This window comes from Camelus ferus, chromosome 3, assembly GCF_009834535.1.
Source record: "Camelus ferus isolate YT-003-E chromosome 3, BCGSAC_Cfer_1.0, whole genome shotgun sequence".
Lineage (NCBI taxonomy): Eukaryota > Metazoa > Chordata > Mammalia > Artiodactyla > Camelidae > Camelus > Camelus ferus.
Window position 1 is genome coordinate 30,349,064 of NC_045698.1, and position 18,515 is coordinate 30,367,578.

The 18,515-nt window shown below is 39.8% G+C and overlaps 1 protein-coding gene and 1 long non-coding RNA gene across 5 annotated transcripts in view; one reads left to right on the top strand and one right to left on the bottom strand.

The window, feature by feature from the left end:
- The window catches only part of PAIP1 (poly(A) binding protein interacting protein 1), a 29,115-nt gene extending 22,284 nt beyond the window's left edge, over positions 1 to 6,831 (bottom strand). The window contains exons 1-2 of one of the 3 annotated variants that reach the window (XM_032471695.1): positions 6,808 to 6,831; positions 5,290 to 5,456 (exon numbers count right to left, since the gene is read on the bottom strand). In XM_032471695.1, coding sequence (XP_032327586.1) covers positions 5,290 to 5,385 — 96 coding nt within the window. In that variant the 5' untranslated portion in view covers positions 5,386 to 5,456; positions 6,808 to 6,831. Of the gene's footprint in view, positions 1 to 5,289; positions 5,457 to 6,046; positions 6,545 to 6,807 lie in introns of those variants that run through there. The other 2 variants (XM_032471687.1, XM_032471692.1) reach the window with 2 other exon arrangements.
- On the top strand, positions 6,823 to 14,920 carry LOC116660967. 2 transcript variants are annotated; one of them, XR_004316702.1, is made up of 4 exons: positions 6,823 to 6,949; positions 8,306 to 8,391; positions 8,545 to 8,637; positions 11,003 to 14,920. It is a non-coding gene; the product is annotated as an uncharacterized LOC116660967 (long non-coding RNA). The 2 variants fall into 2 exon arrangements; XR_004316701.1 differs by lacking the exon at positions 6,823 to 6,949 and adding an exon at positions 6,951 to 7,091.
- Positions 14,921 to 18,515: the final 3,595 nt, after the last annotated feature.

An 18,515-nucleotide genomic window follows, 5' to 3' on the forward strand; every position in this document is an offset into this window, starting at 1 on the left:
GGGCACAAGAAGCATATAGGTCCCGGGGAGATACATACTTGACTGACACCTTTAAGAAAGGCCAGAACAGAAACTGAGGATGGGGCATTTGCTACTGGGATCAATGAGACAAACGAGGAGATGGTATGGGGTTTTGGGAACCACACTAAGGAGACTGGTTTAAGAGGCAGTGCAAAAACCACAGCAGGGGTGGTGGCTAGGGTGGGTTTGAGCAAGGAAAGACCATGTACCAACTCAAGTAATTTGCACATGGTCATACAGCTAGTCTTAAAAAATTGAGCACAGAATAAAGCCCGTGCTTTTAACCTCTATATTCCAAACAACCAACAAAGTCTTAAAACCCAACTTTGACATATAAAACAAGGATACATGTTGCCAAAAACCCATCCAACAGTTCATCAACACGGAACTGGTTAAATATGTTACCTTATATCCGTATTATGGAATATAATACAACCACTTAAGAAAAACTATATATTTACATGTATTAATACAGAAATTCTCTCAATACAGTGAATTAGAAGAGGATCAGAACCATGTTAAGTACAATTTGACTTTCTTAAGAAGAGACTTACAGGCAGTGGAAATTTCTGGAAAGACAGCCAAGGGATAATAGTTATCTTTGGAGGTAATGTTCTTATTATAAATACTGAATCTTATAAAACTGTGAAAGCAGTTAAGCCTTGTAAGAGCATACACTATCTTAATGTTGACTATGTACATGTGTGAGTTTTACAATTAAAGCTAGTTTAAGTTTTTTATCTAGTTTAAGTTTCTGATGTAGTGCAGTTTTACAGATTTATAGTATCCCACTGTTAAGATTTATAGTATCCTACTGGTAATGATAAAAACAGGCAGTCTACAGGTCTCAGCTGACAGTATTAATTTCTTGCTTCTATCAAATGTCATTCCTTTTGGCAAAATGTATTTTAAAACACTGACTTCAGTCTTTTTTTCCCTCAAATGAATGTAATTCTTTTAAGAGAATCTGAAGTGTGAAAGTAAAGGATGAAGTAGAGCTGCTGTGAATATAGCAGAACAGGGGATTCAGAGCCTGTCACTTGAAGCGAAAAAGGAGGCATAGAGTATTCTGAACAGATAAGCATTCCAACATGTTTTAATCAAAGCCTGGGTTAAGTTCTCCAGTACTAGATTTTTTAAAGTACAGATTTCTTCAGTCTTCAATGTGAAGTCAAATGGCTTCTAAGCTGAGAAATGTTTGAGCATTATTTATCTTTTTAGAGTTCTGTGACAAGAGATTAGGAAGGACATCAATTGGAAAACTCACTTCATGGTAGGCACTTTTCAATACACTGTCAAGAGATGAGAACCTTAGCCAAAGCAGTGGGAGTAAAAGGAAATTATCAGATACTTAGGTGGTGAAACAGTCAAGACTACTCTAGTTAACTTGATTGAAAGGGGGCAAGAATGTGAAAGAGAAAATCAAGTCAATTCACCACCAAGTTTTTAGACTGAGCAGCTAGTTAGAACATAAAAACATAAGAGGTTTGTAGAAGATAAATTATTTTTTATACTTGAGTTTGGAGGTGAGATCCTCAGATGAGGTCAAACAAATGGAAACACAAGCCTGGAGCTGAGAGGAAGAATTAGATGCCAGAGTTATCAGAGGTAGGTGGGTGATGGTTAGATTCTAGGGGGTAGGTAGTATCACCAAGGGAGGTAACAAAACAGAAAAAAGACAGAACCTCAGAAACTGCAGTCTGAAGGAAGGAGGAATGATCTGCAAATTGGGAGGATGTAGTACTGTCACAGAAGCCAAAGAAAAGGTAAAAGTAGTCATAGTATCAAATGCTACAGAATAATTTCATTGGTTGAAATCTGAAGTGAATGATGGTTGCATTGTCTTAGGAGTAAATTAAAACAAAAATCAGTATCTTAAATATTCAGTCCTTACAGAAATAGGAGGAACTTTTGAAACACTGAAAAGGTACTTTTAGCACCTCACACAGGACCCACACTGGGACCTGTTAAACGTTACAGTTCATAGTATGGTCAACAAAACCTATTAAGATGAGAGTTAAGAGGACAACAGATTTTAAGACCCAAAAAATGCCAGTAACTGTCACAAAAATAGTATCAGTACAATTAAGGGGATCAGTCTGCAGAGGTTTGAACAGTCAGTGAGAAGTAAAGTAGTACCAAGAGTGAATAATTTTATATTTTGGAGAATGTCACTACTGAAAGGCAGAAGAAAAACTGGAAACTTGTAGGGAGATGTTTTTAGAAAAAAGCTGGGATTGTGTGTTTGTGTGTGTGTGTGTGAGTGCATGCATGTGCACACAGGTGGGGAGAAATGTTGTGTCTTAATAAATGCTTTATGAACTCCTGTGTGGTATTTTCATTTCTCGTAAGTGAGCTGTGATTAAATATTCAAGATGTAATGGTTTACCTGAGAAGCAATGGCCAGGAACAGATGGATACAGTAACTTACTGGTAAGAAGGCATGGAAAACAGGAAATTCTAGCAGTGGGATTTGAGGAAGGACTGAAGATAAAAGGGCTTGGAGTTTCTGAAGAGTTATGAAAGCACAGCAAAAGACTATCATAAAAAATTTTTTAAATATCCATTCTTTGAGCAGATCCAGCTTAAGGATACCAAGCAATAGCTTCTCATGTGTATAAAAAAAGCAGACTCAAGGAATTTCTAGAAACCCAGCCAGGACACCACTGGAACAGAGACTCTGTGAAGACAGTAATTTTTGTCTGTTTTGTTTACTGCTGTATCCCTAGTCCTTGACTCGTGATAAGTATTCAACTATTCGTTGAATGAAACAGTGAATATAACAACTTTGGGTTATGGTTAAAGGAAAAGTTTGTCTCACAACCAGATTTTACCTAAAGAGTCAGGGGAAAAACAAGGATTTTGTTTTTCTGTAACTAAGTCAATTGAGAAAAACTCAGCTTTGACAGAGAGTAAAAGGGTAAGGCCAGTGAATATACTGGGGCAGGGGTAGCAAGCGTGAATGCTTATAGAATCCAGGTGGATTAGAGGGTAATGAAGTAAGCCAGTGAGCAAATCAAAGCTCACACTCCATCTAAAGGGGCAGCCTCTGTTCAACTCCAGCCAACTTTTGCTCTGTCAAAATAACAGTCCAGTATGACCAGAGCTTACAATTTTAAGAGAAATCAGAAAATTCAGATTTGCAATATTTAAGTATTGGTAACTTATCATAAAGCCCCATTTAAAAAAAACACTCAGGGTCAAAGAAGACACACCTGCAGTCCACTCGTGAGCCACAGGCTTCCAGTTTGTAATCTGTTCTGGCAAACTGAGAACAGCAGGAGCTGACCTACTAGAGGATATCAAGGAATGCCTAAAAGATGGCAGTGGCTCAGACAAAGTGGCTCCACACGCTGCTCTCTTGAACTATGTATAAAACTTGTCGGTACATAACTGTGAAAAAAAAAATGCCTCCCTCCTACCATAAAATAGCCCAAATCAATAGGAAGAAAACAAATGAGGAAGCATTTGTGGCTGTTAAGGTAAATATCCTTAAGGGTTTATTCAACTACCCAGCAGCTCTCCAATGGTTCCTTCCTCTCAAAGAGACAGACAATTTTTTGGCAAGGATCCAAGCTGCTCTCATTTCTAGTTTACATAATTGATGGTCCATTTTACCCCAAATCAGCTGCTCTTCCTGCTATGCCTACATTTTTCCCTCTCCAGCCCCAAAGCTCTTTTCCTAATGCAGTCTAAGATACATGAAGTTTCTAAAACATGGAATAAAGCTTTTCCATACTTTCTATAAAATATGGAAGTAAAGTCCTCCCACCCCACCCCAAAATAACAAAAAAGGTGTACCACCATTAGTTATCAAGTATATTCAAATTAAAAATCACAACTTAGATACCACATACCCACCACAAAGGCTAACCTTAAACAGCAAATACCTAGTGCTGTTGAAGTATAGCAACTGGAAACCATACAGCACTCAACGCATATATTGGAACAATCTCTTCAGAAAAATACTTAGCAGTCTCTACTAAGCTGGCTACCCTATGTCCCAGAAACTCCACTCCCAGGTATACACCAAGAGAAATAAGGGCAAATGTCTGTCCACTGAGACACAAACCAGAGTAGCAGCCCTAATCTAACAGCCCCAAAGTGGAAGCTACCCCAATGTTCATCAAGAGACAAATGTTAATACAGTGGAATGCTCTGAGAGTAAGTCACTTCCAGTTACATGCTACAGTATGTATTAATTTCAATGTTGAATGAAAGTGAGGAAAATAATATATTCTATGTGACTCTATTAATATAAACATTGAACAGAGGCATAACTAATGTTAAATCAAAATAGTGGTTATCCTTGGAGAGCAGTAATGATTAGAAGGGGACAGAGCAGGCTTTTGGGATGTTGATAACATCCTTTTTCTTAATTTGGATGCTGCTTGACTGAGTATTCACTTTATAAAACTTTGATTTAAACTTTGTGTACATTATTCAAACTCTGTGTACACTATTTTATATGTTAAAAAAACTAAGACGACAGAAAAGACAGGACTTAAGCTAAAGTACTACCATTTCTTAAATCCGGAATGGTCCCTGCCCACTTTTAGCTACAATTAACTGCTATGCATTTACCTATCACAATTTCTTCCTAGATATCCCAATTGTGCTTGGCGTTTTCTCCTGCTGTTTAAGAAAAGTGTGATCAATTTCTAAAATTTTAGCTATTGACAAAGATAAATCTGACAGTTTAAAAGTTCTTTATATCTGTGTAAACACTTCATCAAAACTCCCTACATTTCTACGTAATAGTTAATTAGAACCAGAAACACTTCTATTGTGTGTGCCCAGATGTGTACTTCTCAACATTCAAAAGCCTACCTCAATTAGTCTACAGCAAAACCAGTCAGATTTACCCTAAAGCTACCAACGAATATTCGGCTGTCGTGCTAAAATCATATTAAAAATTAACGTTGCCAGGCCGCTGTTGTGTAGGTTGTTCATGAAGTCTGGACACAGATTCAGTTTTATAGATTAAAGGTGTCCTTGACTTACATTAGGTTTATTAGTCTAGACACAGTCTACAGACGCTGGAAATACAGCAGGGAACAAACAAGACTGCCTACTCTCAAGCTTATATTCTGATACCTTGAATATAAAAACTACAAAATATATTCGAGTCAACTTTGTTTCATTTCAATAAATTCATAAAATGTTTTTATGTGTAGTACAGAAAGCATCAGCATACTGATAAATGACACAGTAACCACATTATTCCAGTAATATTAACCCAGAGTTGTACTAAAAGGGTGTACTTACTGTATAATTAGAATAACTTGATGGGTAAAATTCAGGGGCGTTCACAGATAGCTTAGACATTAATACAGGAGCTACAACCACCTGGGGTTTAGCCATTGCTGACTCCGAGTTCTGCCGTGGGATGTTATCCTGTGAACTAGGTGGAGCTCTCAGGGGCCGCGTTTGTTCTGAGAAAGGGGGGAAAAGCCGTGTTACATGCGTTCATTCCTTTGTATAACAACTTACTATGTACTGAAAAGCCATCTGAGCAGGGCTGGCTTTTAAGTTAAACAAGAACCATCAGGAAATTTAAGGTTATCGCCAGGATATGAACAGAGAGCCTGCAGAAAGAAACAATAGACTTGCTTTAGCCCCTTTATGAACATATTTGCCTCCTAAATGAATGCTTGAGGGCTTTATTTTCCCTTTTTTCTTTCTTTTTTAAGGAGTCGGTTAGAAAGAGGTGGTTGCCCGCCTAAGGCCTCCCTTTCGAGGGCTGGGGCGGGGGAGGCGATTATTACTTCCTCCAGGGACTGCAGAACTCGGAGGCCGCGCACCACGCCCCTCCCCCAGCCGGGAAGCACAAAGGATTTCGGCGGCCACCTTCCAAACCCCGTTCCGGGCCCGTCCCCACCCCGTCACAACCGGGTCCCTCGGGGAATGCTTTCGGGGAACCGGGGAGGGAAAGAGGAGACAGCGCGCCGACCTCGGGCGCGCGCGGCGGGCCGTGGGGAAGCGTTGGCCCAGGAGGACGGGGTCCCCTAGAGCGGCTCCGTACCTGGGAGCGCCCCGGGCCGGGGAGGCCGCTGGGGGCCGGCGGGGACCTCGCACTGGGCCCCTGGCGGCGGGGCCGTCCTGGGCTGGCGCAGCGGCGGCGGCTGCAGGAAGCCCGGGGCTTTGGGCTGCGGCGGCGGCTGGTGCCGCGGCCGCTCAGCAGGCCCCGCTCCGTTCGGGAAACCGCCGCCCTCAGGCCCGCCCCCTCCGCGGCCCAGGCCCCGGCTCCGGCCCCGACCAGCACCTGGGGCGCGATCGAAACCGTCCGACATGCTCCTCCTCCTCCTCCTCCTCCTCCGGGGGCCGCTGCCGCTGCGCTCAGGAGAGGACGCGGGGGGAGGCGCCGCGGGCCGGCTCTCGCCGCCGCGCTCACTCGGGCCTCATGGAGGAGGAGGGCGGCGAGCCCCTGCTCGGCTCCTCCGCGATTCGGGCGGAGCGGACGGCAGCTGGAGCACCCGCCGAACCCGCCACTCCGGACCGCCCGTCCCCCACAGCTACCCTCCGCTTTCCGACTCTCCCCTCAAAACTCGGCTCCCCCGCCTTCGGCGCGGCGGGGGCGAAGGCGGGTCACAGCGGCCCCCCGCGGCCCGGAGGCCCCGGGCGCGCCCGCTGCAGCTCCTCCCGTTCGCGGCGGGCGGACAGCCGCGGCCCAGCAGGCCACCCGGCGAGCGGAGCCTAGGCCGCTGGACAGCCCTGCCCGCCGCGGAGGCCTGGCTGGGCCACCTCGACTCCCCGGCCGGGCTGAGGGGAGAGAGGGGCGCTTACCGCCGGCGGGCGCGGCCTACGCGATGGTTCTCAAGAGAGAAGTGCGAGACTGACGGTTGATGCCAGGAAAATAAAAATACGGGGGGAGGGGGCGTGGAGCCGGCGCCAGGGCTCGCGGACGCGCACCTCCGTGGGCGCGCAGGTGTGTTCAATGACCCCGCGCCAGCCGAGACCAGGGCTCTGGTCTGGAAGGGGGCTCTACCACCTGCTACGTTAGCCGAAGGAGAGGGGAATGGGAACAGAATCAAAATACGCCGCCCGCCCCCCGCCCGTCTCAATTCACAGTAGGTTTTTAATCACAGTAGGTCACACCCTGACCAAGCTGTACTCTCTTCCCTTTTCTCTTTCCATCCGAAATTTTAAGAAAGTACCTTTCAATGAAACTCCCCTCTTTTCCATCTTCTACCAGTGCTGTCCCCAATCAAATATAGTGCGAGACACAAGCCACTTATGTAATTATAAATTTTCTAGAAGGCACGTTACACGAGTAAAAAACAGGTGAAGTTAATTTTAATAATATATTTTACTTAGGCCACACATCCAAATGGTATCATTCCAACATGTTATTAATATAAAGATATTAATGAGATATTTTCTCTTTTTTCATACTAATCAAAATCCAATGTGTATTTTACGCTTTTGGCATATCTCATTTAGGATTAGGCACATTTCAAGTGCTCAACAGCCACCCGTGGCTAGTGGCTACTGCATTGCCCAGCAAAGTTCTAGACATTGTTTAATATGTAATTAAAAAAATCAGACTTACCTGATGGTACTAAAGCCAAATGAAGGATGAATAGCAGTAATGAAAAGGAGAAAAAAATGATCTCTTTACGGTTAGATAGAACCATCTTCACAGATTCTGATTGTAGCCCTGTATTTTGAGCAAGGCTTAACGCTTTTCGATCTTGAGAATCATTTCAGTTAAGAAAAACTCTCATTAACCATCTTCTTTTCTTGCTAATGAAGAAAATGTTAAGATCTTCAGCCAGATGAAAGAGAAAATAGCTTTAATGAGGGCAATCATGAATATGTGATTCATTCTGTTGAGTGTTGGCAAAAATAATGAAGTCAGGGAAGAAAGCCAGCAAAAAGTGTGGTTCCCTGGTGTTGAGAAAGAATGTAGGATTCAGAGTAGGCCAGAGATTTGGTTTGGATCCTGGCCTTGACCCTTAATATCTGTGTGATCTTGGGTAAGGGATTTATTTTCTCTAAGTCTCACTTTCCTCGCCTATAAAATAAGAAGTATGTTGTAGCACTGAGCATGTAAAGACAAGACAAGATTACAGTTTAAAAATTAGATGAGGTAATGCCCATAACATAAAAATCGATTCTTTTATGTTGTTGTCAGTCACTTCTTGCCTGAACTTTTATGTAAGAAAGCCCCACAAAATGTATGCTCAACAACAGAGAGATATCCTGTATGTTCCATTGATGTAGATGCTCCAGTCCTGTCCTGAGCTTTGGTTTGCATTCATCACCCTTTTTTCCCCCTTAGAACTTTTATGGTGGACTGCTCTTTTTCTACACCTGAGACTTTCTTACCTGAGGATAAAGCTATTCTGCATCCATGGTGACATCAAGGTATCTTTACAGCCCCTTTTGTTAGATAAGTTAGATAACAGATGCTGTCCTTTGCCTTCTCCCTATTTACTTTTAAGTAAATTTAGTCCTATTATGATATATGAAAAATGAACTTGGAGAGAACATGAACAGATTTTTTACACTGATTCTCAGGCCTTCAGACCTGGAATGGAACTACACTACAGCTTTCCTGGGTTTCCAGCATGTAGACAGTAAATCATGGACCTTCTCAGCCTCCATAATCATGTAAGCCAATTCCTCATGATAAATTCTACCTGTCTATTTGTATATCTCCTTATCTATCTCCTATTAGTTCTATTTCTCTGGAAAAACCCTAAGAATTTATACTGGGAAGTGGGATGCAGCTGTAACAAATACCTAAAAAATGTGGAAGTGGCTTTTAAACTGGTTAATGGGTAGAGGCTGGTAGTGGTTTTTGATGCTTGCTAGAAAAAGTCAACATTTCCTTGAAGGAACTGTTAAAAGTAATTCTGGTGAGGGCTCAGGAAGGAATGAGGAGAGCTGTAGGGAAAGTTTCCATCTTCTTAGAGAATACAAATAATCATGTAGAGAATGTTGGTAGAACTCTGGACACGAAAGATGATTCTAATGAGGTCTCAGATGGAAATGAAGATATTATTGGTCAATGGATATAAGTCAAACCTTATTATAAAATAGCAAAGATCCTCTCCAGCTGTGAACCAGTGAAACCAGTTAAGTGATGTGCTTCCACCTAGTGTATTGTATTTTGTTAAAGCAGCCCAAATTAAACATTTATTCTGGAAAAATGAAGATTTATGTTCACACAAAAACCAGTACCAAATTTTTTATAACAGCTTCATTCATAATAACTCCAAACTGGAAAAAACATAGATTCTTTAATGAACGAATGGTTAAACTGCGGTATTCATACTGTAAAATACTACTCAAAAAAAAGGAACGACCGCTGATAAATACAGCTTCAATGGATCTCAAGGGAATTATGCTGCATGAAAAGAAAGTAATCTCAAAAAGTTATTGTATGATACCATTTATACAACCTTGAAATGACAAAATTACAAAGATGGAGATCAGTTTAGTGGTTGCCAGGGATTAAGGAGAGTGTGGGGTTTTGAGAGAAGTAGGTGTGGCTATTAAAAGGGTAGGTACTATGAGGAATCCTTGTGATAGAACTGTTTCGTTCTTGACTGTGAAGGTGGTCACATGAATCTACACAAGTGATATTAAATTGCATACAACTAGGGGGGAGGGTATAGCTCAAATGATAGACTTAGCATGCATGAGGTCCTGGGTTCAATCTCCAGTACTTCCTCTAAGAATAAATAAGTAAACCTAATTACTTCCCCCCACCAAAAAAAAAAAAAAAGAGGTGACATTAAATTGCATAGAACTAAATACAGGTATGCACATGCACACAAAAATGAGTGCAAAAAAAAAAAAAAAACTAAGGTAGATGGATTGTATATTGTCAATTTCCTGGATGTGATATTGTATTATAATTGTGCATAGTTATGCAAGATGTTACCATTAGGGGGAAATCTCTCTGTATTATTTCTTACAACTGCATTTAAACTCACAATTATCTGTAAGAAGTTTAGAAAAACTAACACATATGAATAAGCCTTGTTCCATTTTATTCTGTTACTCCCAACTCTTTCCTAGCTAACTTGGTTCACTCTTCTTTGCCCAAATCATGATGGTAGCTTATATATCATTGTAAATTAATGGGTCATTAACAGAGAGAAGAAGGATTAGCTGATGTGTTTGTTCTCTTGGGTCTCATTTGTGTAAATTATCTTCCTCCCCTGGTCTCTTGGGCCTTCTATGAAATGTAACCAAAGCCAGTCAGCACTTGACCAATCAGGGTTCCAATCCATCTTCAAGAGCCAAGAATGCTGCATGGGAATCTCCCCAGCATCTAGTGGGCTCACTTATTTGATGTCAATCTCTTGGCTGGACTATAAACTCTATGAGGATAGGAATTCATTTATTTGTTCATTCATTCAGTAAATATTTATTGCATGTCTGCTATGGGCCAGACACTGTTCTTGGTGCTGAGGATACACAGGAGTGTGAGATTAGTAGATGTGAAGTGTATGCGGCTAGAAGCAGAAGGACTTGTTTGGTGGCTATAGCGGAAATTCCAGTGAGAAATGGTAATGGCTAGCTATTAAGGTAGTGGTTGTGGGGTTGGAGAGAAGGGCCAAATACAAGGGTTGTTAGGAAGAAGCTGACAGATGTGTGCAAGGCATTAATGAGAAGCCAGGGATATGGATCACTCCCAGGATTCTGCTTTTGGTGCCTCAGTCCCTAACAGTGAGAATACCAGAGGGAAGCAGAGACTCTCATCCACAGAACAGGAGACTCACTAATTCCACTTTGGACATTTCATTTGGCACCTGGAGCAGCTAAGTGGAATTGTTCTATCAACAGTTAACTTATGGACTTGGAGTTCAGAGGAATGTTACCTACAGTTAGAGATGTGATAGGTGAAGGCACAGGAAGAAATGAGGTTCCTTAGGAAAAGCATATAGAGGCAGAAGAGGAAAGAGAAGCACCAAGTTGCATGGCTAGATTGAAGAAGAGGAATCTTTTTACTCTGTTTATATAGGAATAATCCGGAGAGGAGCCAGAGGGGACCTGAACATCAAAGAGGGAGAGCCCGAGTGTCAACGTTGCTGAGATGTCACATACAAGGATTCTAGAGAATCTATGAAAGCGCACAGTTCCCTGAGCTTGAGCACTTTGTGCTGCCTGAGGTCATTACACAACGGAAGGAACAGCTGCCTCTGGGAACCATGCCCGCCTCATCAGGCAATCTTCCATTATAATTTGACTACCTGGCTAAATTTGCATTTTCAGAGGAACAATAACAATCAGAATAACAGTTAGCACCTACTCTGTTCCAAGTAAACACTTTACATAGATTATCTCATTTAATCTCCAAAACAAACTCTATGAGGTAGGTGTGAGGTACTATTACTAATCCCATTTTATAGATTAAAACACTGAGATTCAGAGACATTCATTAACTTGCTTTAGATCACAGTTAATGAGCAGCTAAATTCTATTAAATCCAGAATCCACAAACTGAAACCATACGCTACATTTTATCTCCATAGTAAGTGGATGACACTGCTGCAAACATTCTATTCTGTTTGTGTTATATTTCTCACTGTAAATTAATAAATAGGCATTCCAGTAGTATTAGCAATTGGAATAATATAGATTTGTGAGTGATTTGGGTGCAAGCAGTAGTATTAGGAAACATAGATGCCTCTAAGCTTGACTATGAAATAAATGGGCAGATAAAGGAAATTTGCAAGGCAAGTATATTAAAGACGTTTTGTTGCTATTATAGGTTTATTTATTTATTTAGATAGAAGAAAGATTAGTTTGTTAGCTGAAGACAATGAAGCAAAGGAACACATCAGGGAAAAGGGGGAAAATAGAGAGCATAAAGGACCAGAGGAAGTGGCAGTTCACAAACTCTAAGTACAGGCAGCAGGAATAACTTGGGATGGGAGAAAAGCTATGTGACTAAGAAATGGAAGCAGAGGCAGATAAATTGCAGGAGAAGGAGGGTGATGGGAATTTAAGATGATCTCCATGTTCTCAGTAGGAAAAAAAAGGAGAAAGTGTCTCTACTGTGAGGATGGGAGACATAAAAAGAAGGGGCTTGAGGAGAAGGGCAACTGTTGCAGAAGCTCTGGGAGAGGCAGCTGATGAGGAAGAGGGCGTGCTCATAGGAGGCCTGCTGGGCTGTATAGAAAGTCCGGCTGAGGTTGGAGACCAGGGATTTGTTGGGGCAACACTGAACAATTTTGTGATTTTTCTCTAGCTACTCTTGACAACTTGATCTGGGAACTGAGAAGCCTGTTAGTGGGAGTGTAATTTCATGATGCAGTTAAGGCAGAAGGGTAAAGACAAAAGGGGCTGAGAGGCTGTTTGTGGTTTTAGTTAGCTAGAGAAAGGGTTGAAGATGAAAGACAGGTGATAGATTGGAAGGAAAAAAGAGGACCAAAAGACAGAAATAAGAGAGTTGGAAAGAAGAAAAGTCGTGGTCTGAGTTTGAGATATGAGTTTAAAATTCTGGAGGAAGTTCTGGTGAATAATTACAATGTACAATATTCTACTAATTTGCATGATTCAACTAACTGAACTGAAGTGCTTGCTGGCCATCAGTAAGGTAATGTGATAGTCAGAAATGCTATTTTCAGAGCCGAAATTTGGCATTCAAAAGACAATTAGGATCATCAATGCTTAATGTATAAATGTCAAGTAAGAGGCATTTTCTGATTCTCTATCTCTGACGCAGTGTATTCACTGCCCTTTCTCTTGGCATGAGGTCAAAAGCCGGTATCTTCTTTCTGTTTCAGTTCCTGTAGGGCATTAACAGTGTTTTTCTTTCTTTTGACAAATATTTGTTGACTGCCTAATAAAGCCAGACAGTCTGTTATGTGTTGATAACATACCAGTGAACAAGATGAAATATCTATCCTCAAGGGGCTTAAATGCAGCAATCAACAGACAGTAATAACACAGAATGATAAACACGATAATTATGTTAGGACTTAGGTCTGAATGGAAGGGCACCTAACTCAACCTTGAGTATCAGGGGAGGCTTCTGTGAGAAGGTCTCATCTCAAATGAATAAAGGAGTGGTAGGTATAATCCAGGTGAATGAATGTTGAGGGCGAAATAAGAGGGACCCCACATTCAAAGAGGCATCTCTGTTTCTCTTGGCACCTTCATTCTCACAGGCCAGTCATCTTAGCATCCCCCTACCTAGGGGATACTTCTACCAGGAATCACTGAACCAGAAGATCTAGAAGATCTACATTTAAGTCTCAGCAATATTTCATGTTGATGTGACTTTAGACGTGTCAGTTAACCTCAAGGCCATTTTTTCATCTTAGGACAGGCATAAAGATACCTACTTCCGAGTTATCAAAATGAGCAAATGACATAACACAGGTGAAAGTGCTATGGAAACTGTTAAACACTACGCAGGTTTTAACTGTTCTTAGCATCAGAAGGTGGAACGCCGTATGCCTTCGTACTCTTGAGCCTATTATGGGGATTAAGAAACAAAGACTCCTTAATAGTTACTCCGGATTTGTAGGTAGTTCTCAGGTCTGCCAAGTTTAAGCTCTGAAATGAATTGTTCTTGAAGGTACTTAAAATGTTTGAGTTAATGCTATAAATTATTGTAATTGGTCCTCTACTCAAAAGCCACCGCAGGAAAGATATGGCAGCTAAAGTATCACCTAGCAGTAGAGTGAGCAATGCAATCAATCCTTAGAGTACCTGGGCCATTCTGTGGATAAAAAGACCAGTAGAGAGGGGAATATAACAATTAGCAGGCTGAAAAAAAAAGGTGAGGTGGGGTAGAGGGATGACGAAAAACATCTTTACCCCCCAAATTAGGATGGCCTCTTGAACCATCAACATTTGCTTCATAGTGTTTCAGAAGAGCCCTGCTAATGAAAAACCATTTCACGGAATTAGTTTCTTGTCTGGTGGGCAAACTCATTTGACAAACTTATGCCACAGGGAAAGCACTTAGGAATACTTCTAATGAGTTGAATCTATGTTACTTTTATACTTTAGATTGGGAGAATTGGGTAGACTTTGTCTCAGTATAATCACAATAGTTAAGATTAAATTTTTTTCTGATTTTACTAAGAAAAATTTCAAAAATACATACAGCTAATTTGAAAGAATTTTATATACTCACCACCTAGATTCTACCTTAATACTTTACTACACCCACCAGGCTTATTTTTTATTAAATATTTTATTTTGAGATAATTGTTGATTCATATGCAGTTGTAAAAAATAATGCAGAGAGAACATTTGTACTCCTTACCTAGTCTCCTCCGAGGGTGACATCTTGCAAAACTATAGTACGATGTCACAACCAGAATATTGACATTGATACCGTCAAGATATAGAACATTTTCATTATCACAGCGATCCCTCCTGTTGCCCTTTTATAGTCACGTCCACCCTCACCTCCTCATTAAACCCTAGAAACTACTACTCCGTTCTCTAGTTCCATAATTTTGTTATTTCAAGAATGTTTTATAAATGGCATCATACATTATGTTACCTTTTGAGATTGACTTCTTTCTCTCAGCATAATTCTCTGGAGATTCATTCAAGCTGTATCAGTTGTGTGTATCAGTGCTTCCTTTTTATTGCTGAGGAGCATTCCATTGTAAGGATGTATTCAACCATTCATCTGTTGAAGGACACCTGAGCTGTTTCCAGTTTTTGGCTATTATGAATAAAGCTACTATCAATATTGGTGTATGGGTTTTGGGCAAACCTAAATTTTCATTTCTCTGGGATAAATACCCAGGAGTATAACTGCTGGGTCATATGGTAGTTGCATGTTTAGTTTTTCAAGAAACCACCAAACTATTTTCCAGTGACTAGTACCATTTTATACTACCATTGTGTGAGTGATCCAGCATCTCCCCATCATCACCAGCATTTGATATTGGCCACTATTTTTTTTTAATTTTAGACATTTTTATAGATGTGTAGTGATGTCTCAATGTGGTTTTTTTTTTTTTTTCATTTCCTTAATGGCTAATGATGTTGAACATCTTTTTCATGTGCTTATATCCTTCTTCGGTAAAATGGCTCTTTATGCCTTTTGCTCATTTTCTATCTGGATTTTTTTTTAACTGTTGAGTTTGAGTGTTCTTTTTATATTCTAGATACAAGTCCTTTGTAGAGCAGGAGGGAAATCCTCTCATGTTGAGTTTAAAATATCTGTGGAAATGTCAGTGGAAATGACTGGCAGGCATGTCTGGAGGTTAGGAGAGACATTCAGGCTGGACATTAAGCTTTGGGAGTTGTGACGGCACAGCTGACATCGAACCTGTAGGAAGACAATATCAAAGTTAAAAGGAAGGGCCAAGAGAATATTTGAAACATTTGCCCATTTAAGTGGTGAAAGAACTAAGAATGGTTAAAGAAGCAGGAGCAGGTAGGAAAGTGATATGATGAAAACCAACGAAAACCAGAATCTAGTTTTTGCTTTTCTGTTATGGGTAATATCTGCATAAAAAAAGATCTACAAAGGGATGATGTTCACAAAACTGCTTAAAAAGTATTAGAATTAGAGTTTTCATTAGATGCAATATTTTAAAAAGTTAAATATAAACATGTTAACTATTATGGAGTTTTATGATCAAATAGTTTGATTATGCTAACTATGTAATATATAGTCATATATTTTAAAACAGTGAAAGAAAATTCAATTAGATTGAGTCTTTATTAAGAAAGCAAACAAGTATATAAGGAAATTCTTTTAATTATTAATAAAAAAAACTTTCACCTAAATTTCCCCCAAATAATTTGGCCTTTAACTTTAAACTCAAGAACTGGTTGGGGGTTGGGTATAGCTCAGTGGTAGAGTGCATGCTTAGCATGCACGAGGTCCTGGCTTCAATCATTAGTACATCCACTAAAAAATTTAAAAAAAAAACCCTGGTATCTATCCATGTTTAAAAACAACAGAAAACTCTCTTTACATTGTATTATACACAGACTGCCCCTAAGTGGGTTGCTAGTGTCTGTTCAAAATTTGTGTCCATGCTTATTTGAAAATACGGCTTTGCAGATGTAATTAGTTAAGGATCTTGATGAATTTATCCTGGATTTAGGGTGGACCTTAAATCCACTGACTAGTGTCTTTATAAGAGAAAGGAGAGGGAGATTTGGGCACAGAGGGACACACAGAGGAGGTGGCAATGTGAAGAGGAGACAGAGATTGGAGTGATATGTGTCTACAAGCCAAGGAACACCACCAATTGCTGACAACCAGAGGCTTTCTCCACAAGTGAGGAGAGAGGCATGGGACGGTTTCTTCCTCAGACTTCCAGAGGAATCAACTCTGCTGACACCTTGATTTCAGGCTTTTGGCTTCCAGAACTGTGAGAGAGTACATTTCTGTAGCTTTAAGTCATCCAGTTTGTGGTAATTTGTTACAGCGGCCCCAAGATGCTAATACAGCTCCTATCCCTCACCATCTTCCCAGGCTTCCAAAGGTATCATTAAATACATAATTTTTTATATTCATAAAAAACCACAGCTTTTTGTCATTGGCACTTACTGTTTAGAGAGAACAAAATCCACAAAAGTATGCTAAAATTTGGTTTTTTAGATGCTTACAACAATTATAGATGCAAGCTGGTTTTAACTTAACAGTTTAATTTAAACAAATTGCCAGTTATTTAACTTTATGCTGGCTGTTTAATGTCAGTTCTCCTTGATCTTCTTCCAGTTAAGATTGATTAGTGTAAGTTCATTTAGTTGGTTAATACTTGCTTCCCACAATCAAACACACTCTTGATTTGTCTGCCTGAGAGAAGAGGGCTGAGATTGAGGTTAGTAATGTTTGCTTTGAAACGTGTCAAGTGTCTGCATTATTAAAAATCCCTAGAGTCTAAGCATACGAGCTCATTGGAGTTGTTTACTTTGCTAATAATTACTTATAAAAGGGAAGCTTGAAAAAAACGAACTGCTGATAACCGTTTAACTTAATAACCACAATGAAAACACATTATGAAATGACATAAATCTTAGCAATGCTCTCCTAGGGCAGTCTACCCAGGCAATAGAAACAAAAATTAACAAATGGGACCTAATTAAACTTATAAATTTTGAACAGCAAAGGTAACCATAAGCAAAACACAGTGACAACCTACAGAATGGGAGAAAATATTTGCAAATGAGGCAACTGACAAGGGCTTAAATTTCTAGGATATATAAACAGCTTATACAACTTAGTAACAAAAAAACAAACAACTCAATCCAAAATTGGGAAAAAGACCTAAATAAGCAATTCTCCAATGAAGTCATACAGATGGCCAATAGGCACATGAAAAAAATGCTTGATATTGCTAATTATCAGAAAAATTCAAATTAAAACTACAATGAGGTATCACCTCACACCAGTCAGAATGGCCATCATCAAAAACTCCACAAACAATAAATGCTGGAGAGGGTGTAGAGAAAAGGGAACCCTCCTACACTGCTGGTGGAAATGTAGTTTGGTGCAGCCATTATGGAAAACAGTAGGGAAATTACTCAAAAAACTAAAAACAGACTTAACATATGATCCAGCAATCTCTCTCCTGGGCACATATCTGGAGGGAACTTTAATTCGGAAAGATACATGCACCTCAATGTTCATAGCAGAACTATATATAACAGCATGGGAGCAACTTAAATGTCCATTGGCAGATGACTGGATAAAGAAGTTGTGGTATATTTATATAATGGAATACTACTCAGCCATAAAAAAGAATAAAATAATGCCATTTGCAGCAACATGGATGGCCCTAGAGATTGTCATTCTAAGTGAAGTAAGCCAGAAAGAGAAAGAAAAATACCATATATCACACATTTGTGAAATCTGAAAAAAAAGAAAAAAGAGGACACTAATGAACTCATCTACAAAACAGAAACAGACTTGCAGACATAGTAAACAATCTTATGTTTATGTGGAGAAAAGGGGTGGGAAGGGATCAATTTGGGAGTTTAAGATTTGCAAATGTTAGCCATTATATATAAAAATAGATTAAAAAACTCAGATTTCTTCTGTATAGCACAGGGAACTATATTCAATATCTTGTAATAACCTTCAATGGAAAAGAATATGAAAATGAATTTATGTATGTATCTGCATGATGATTGTGCTGTACACCAGAAATTGACATATTGTAACTGACTGTACTTCAATTAAAAAAAACCACAAAGCATAAAAATTGACTTATTCTCTGGCTTGGCTTTAACTAAATGCAGGGTTTTGTAACACCTCATCTTTAGAGTTCAGTTTTTGAACACATATTCTCTCAGGCTCAGTCTACACTTTGATTTTTGGCTATTGTGCACCTCTGTGGTTTGAGGTTTCAAAGCTGATCCTAATGGTGTGTAACACACTTCTAAAAATGTAACCTTTCCTTTTGATAGGTTAAGATTTAAAATATTAAACACTATTTTTAAGCATTTGTGGGTACAAAGTCTCCTACATTTCAGAGGGTTTAAATTTCAATGTGTATCTTAATTTTAAAATATATTTAAAATTAAAATATCCAGTCATG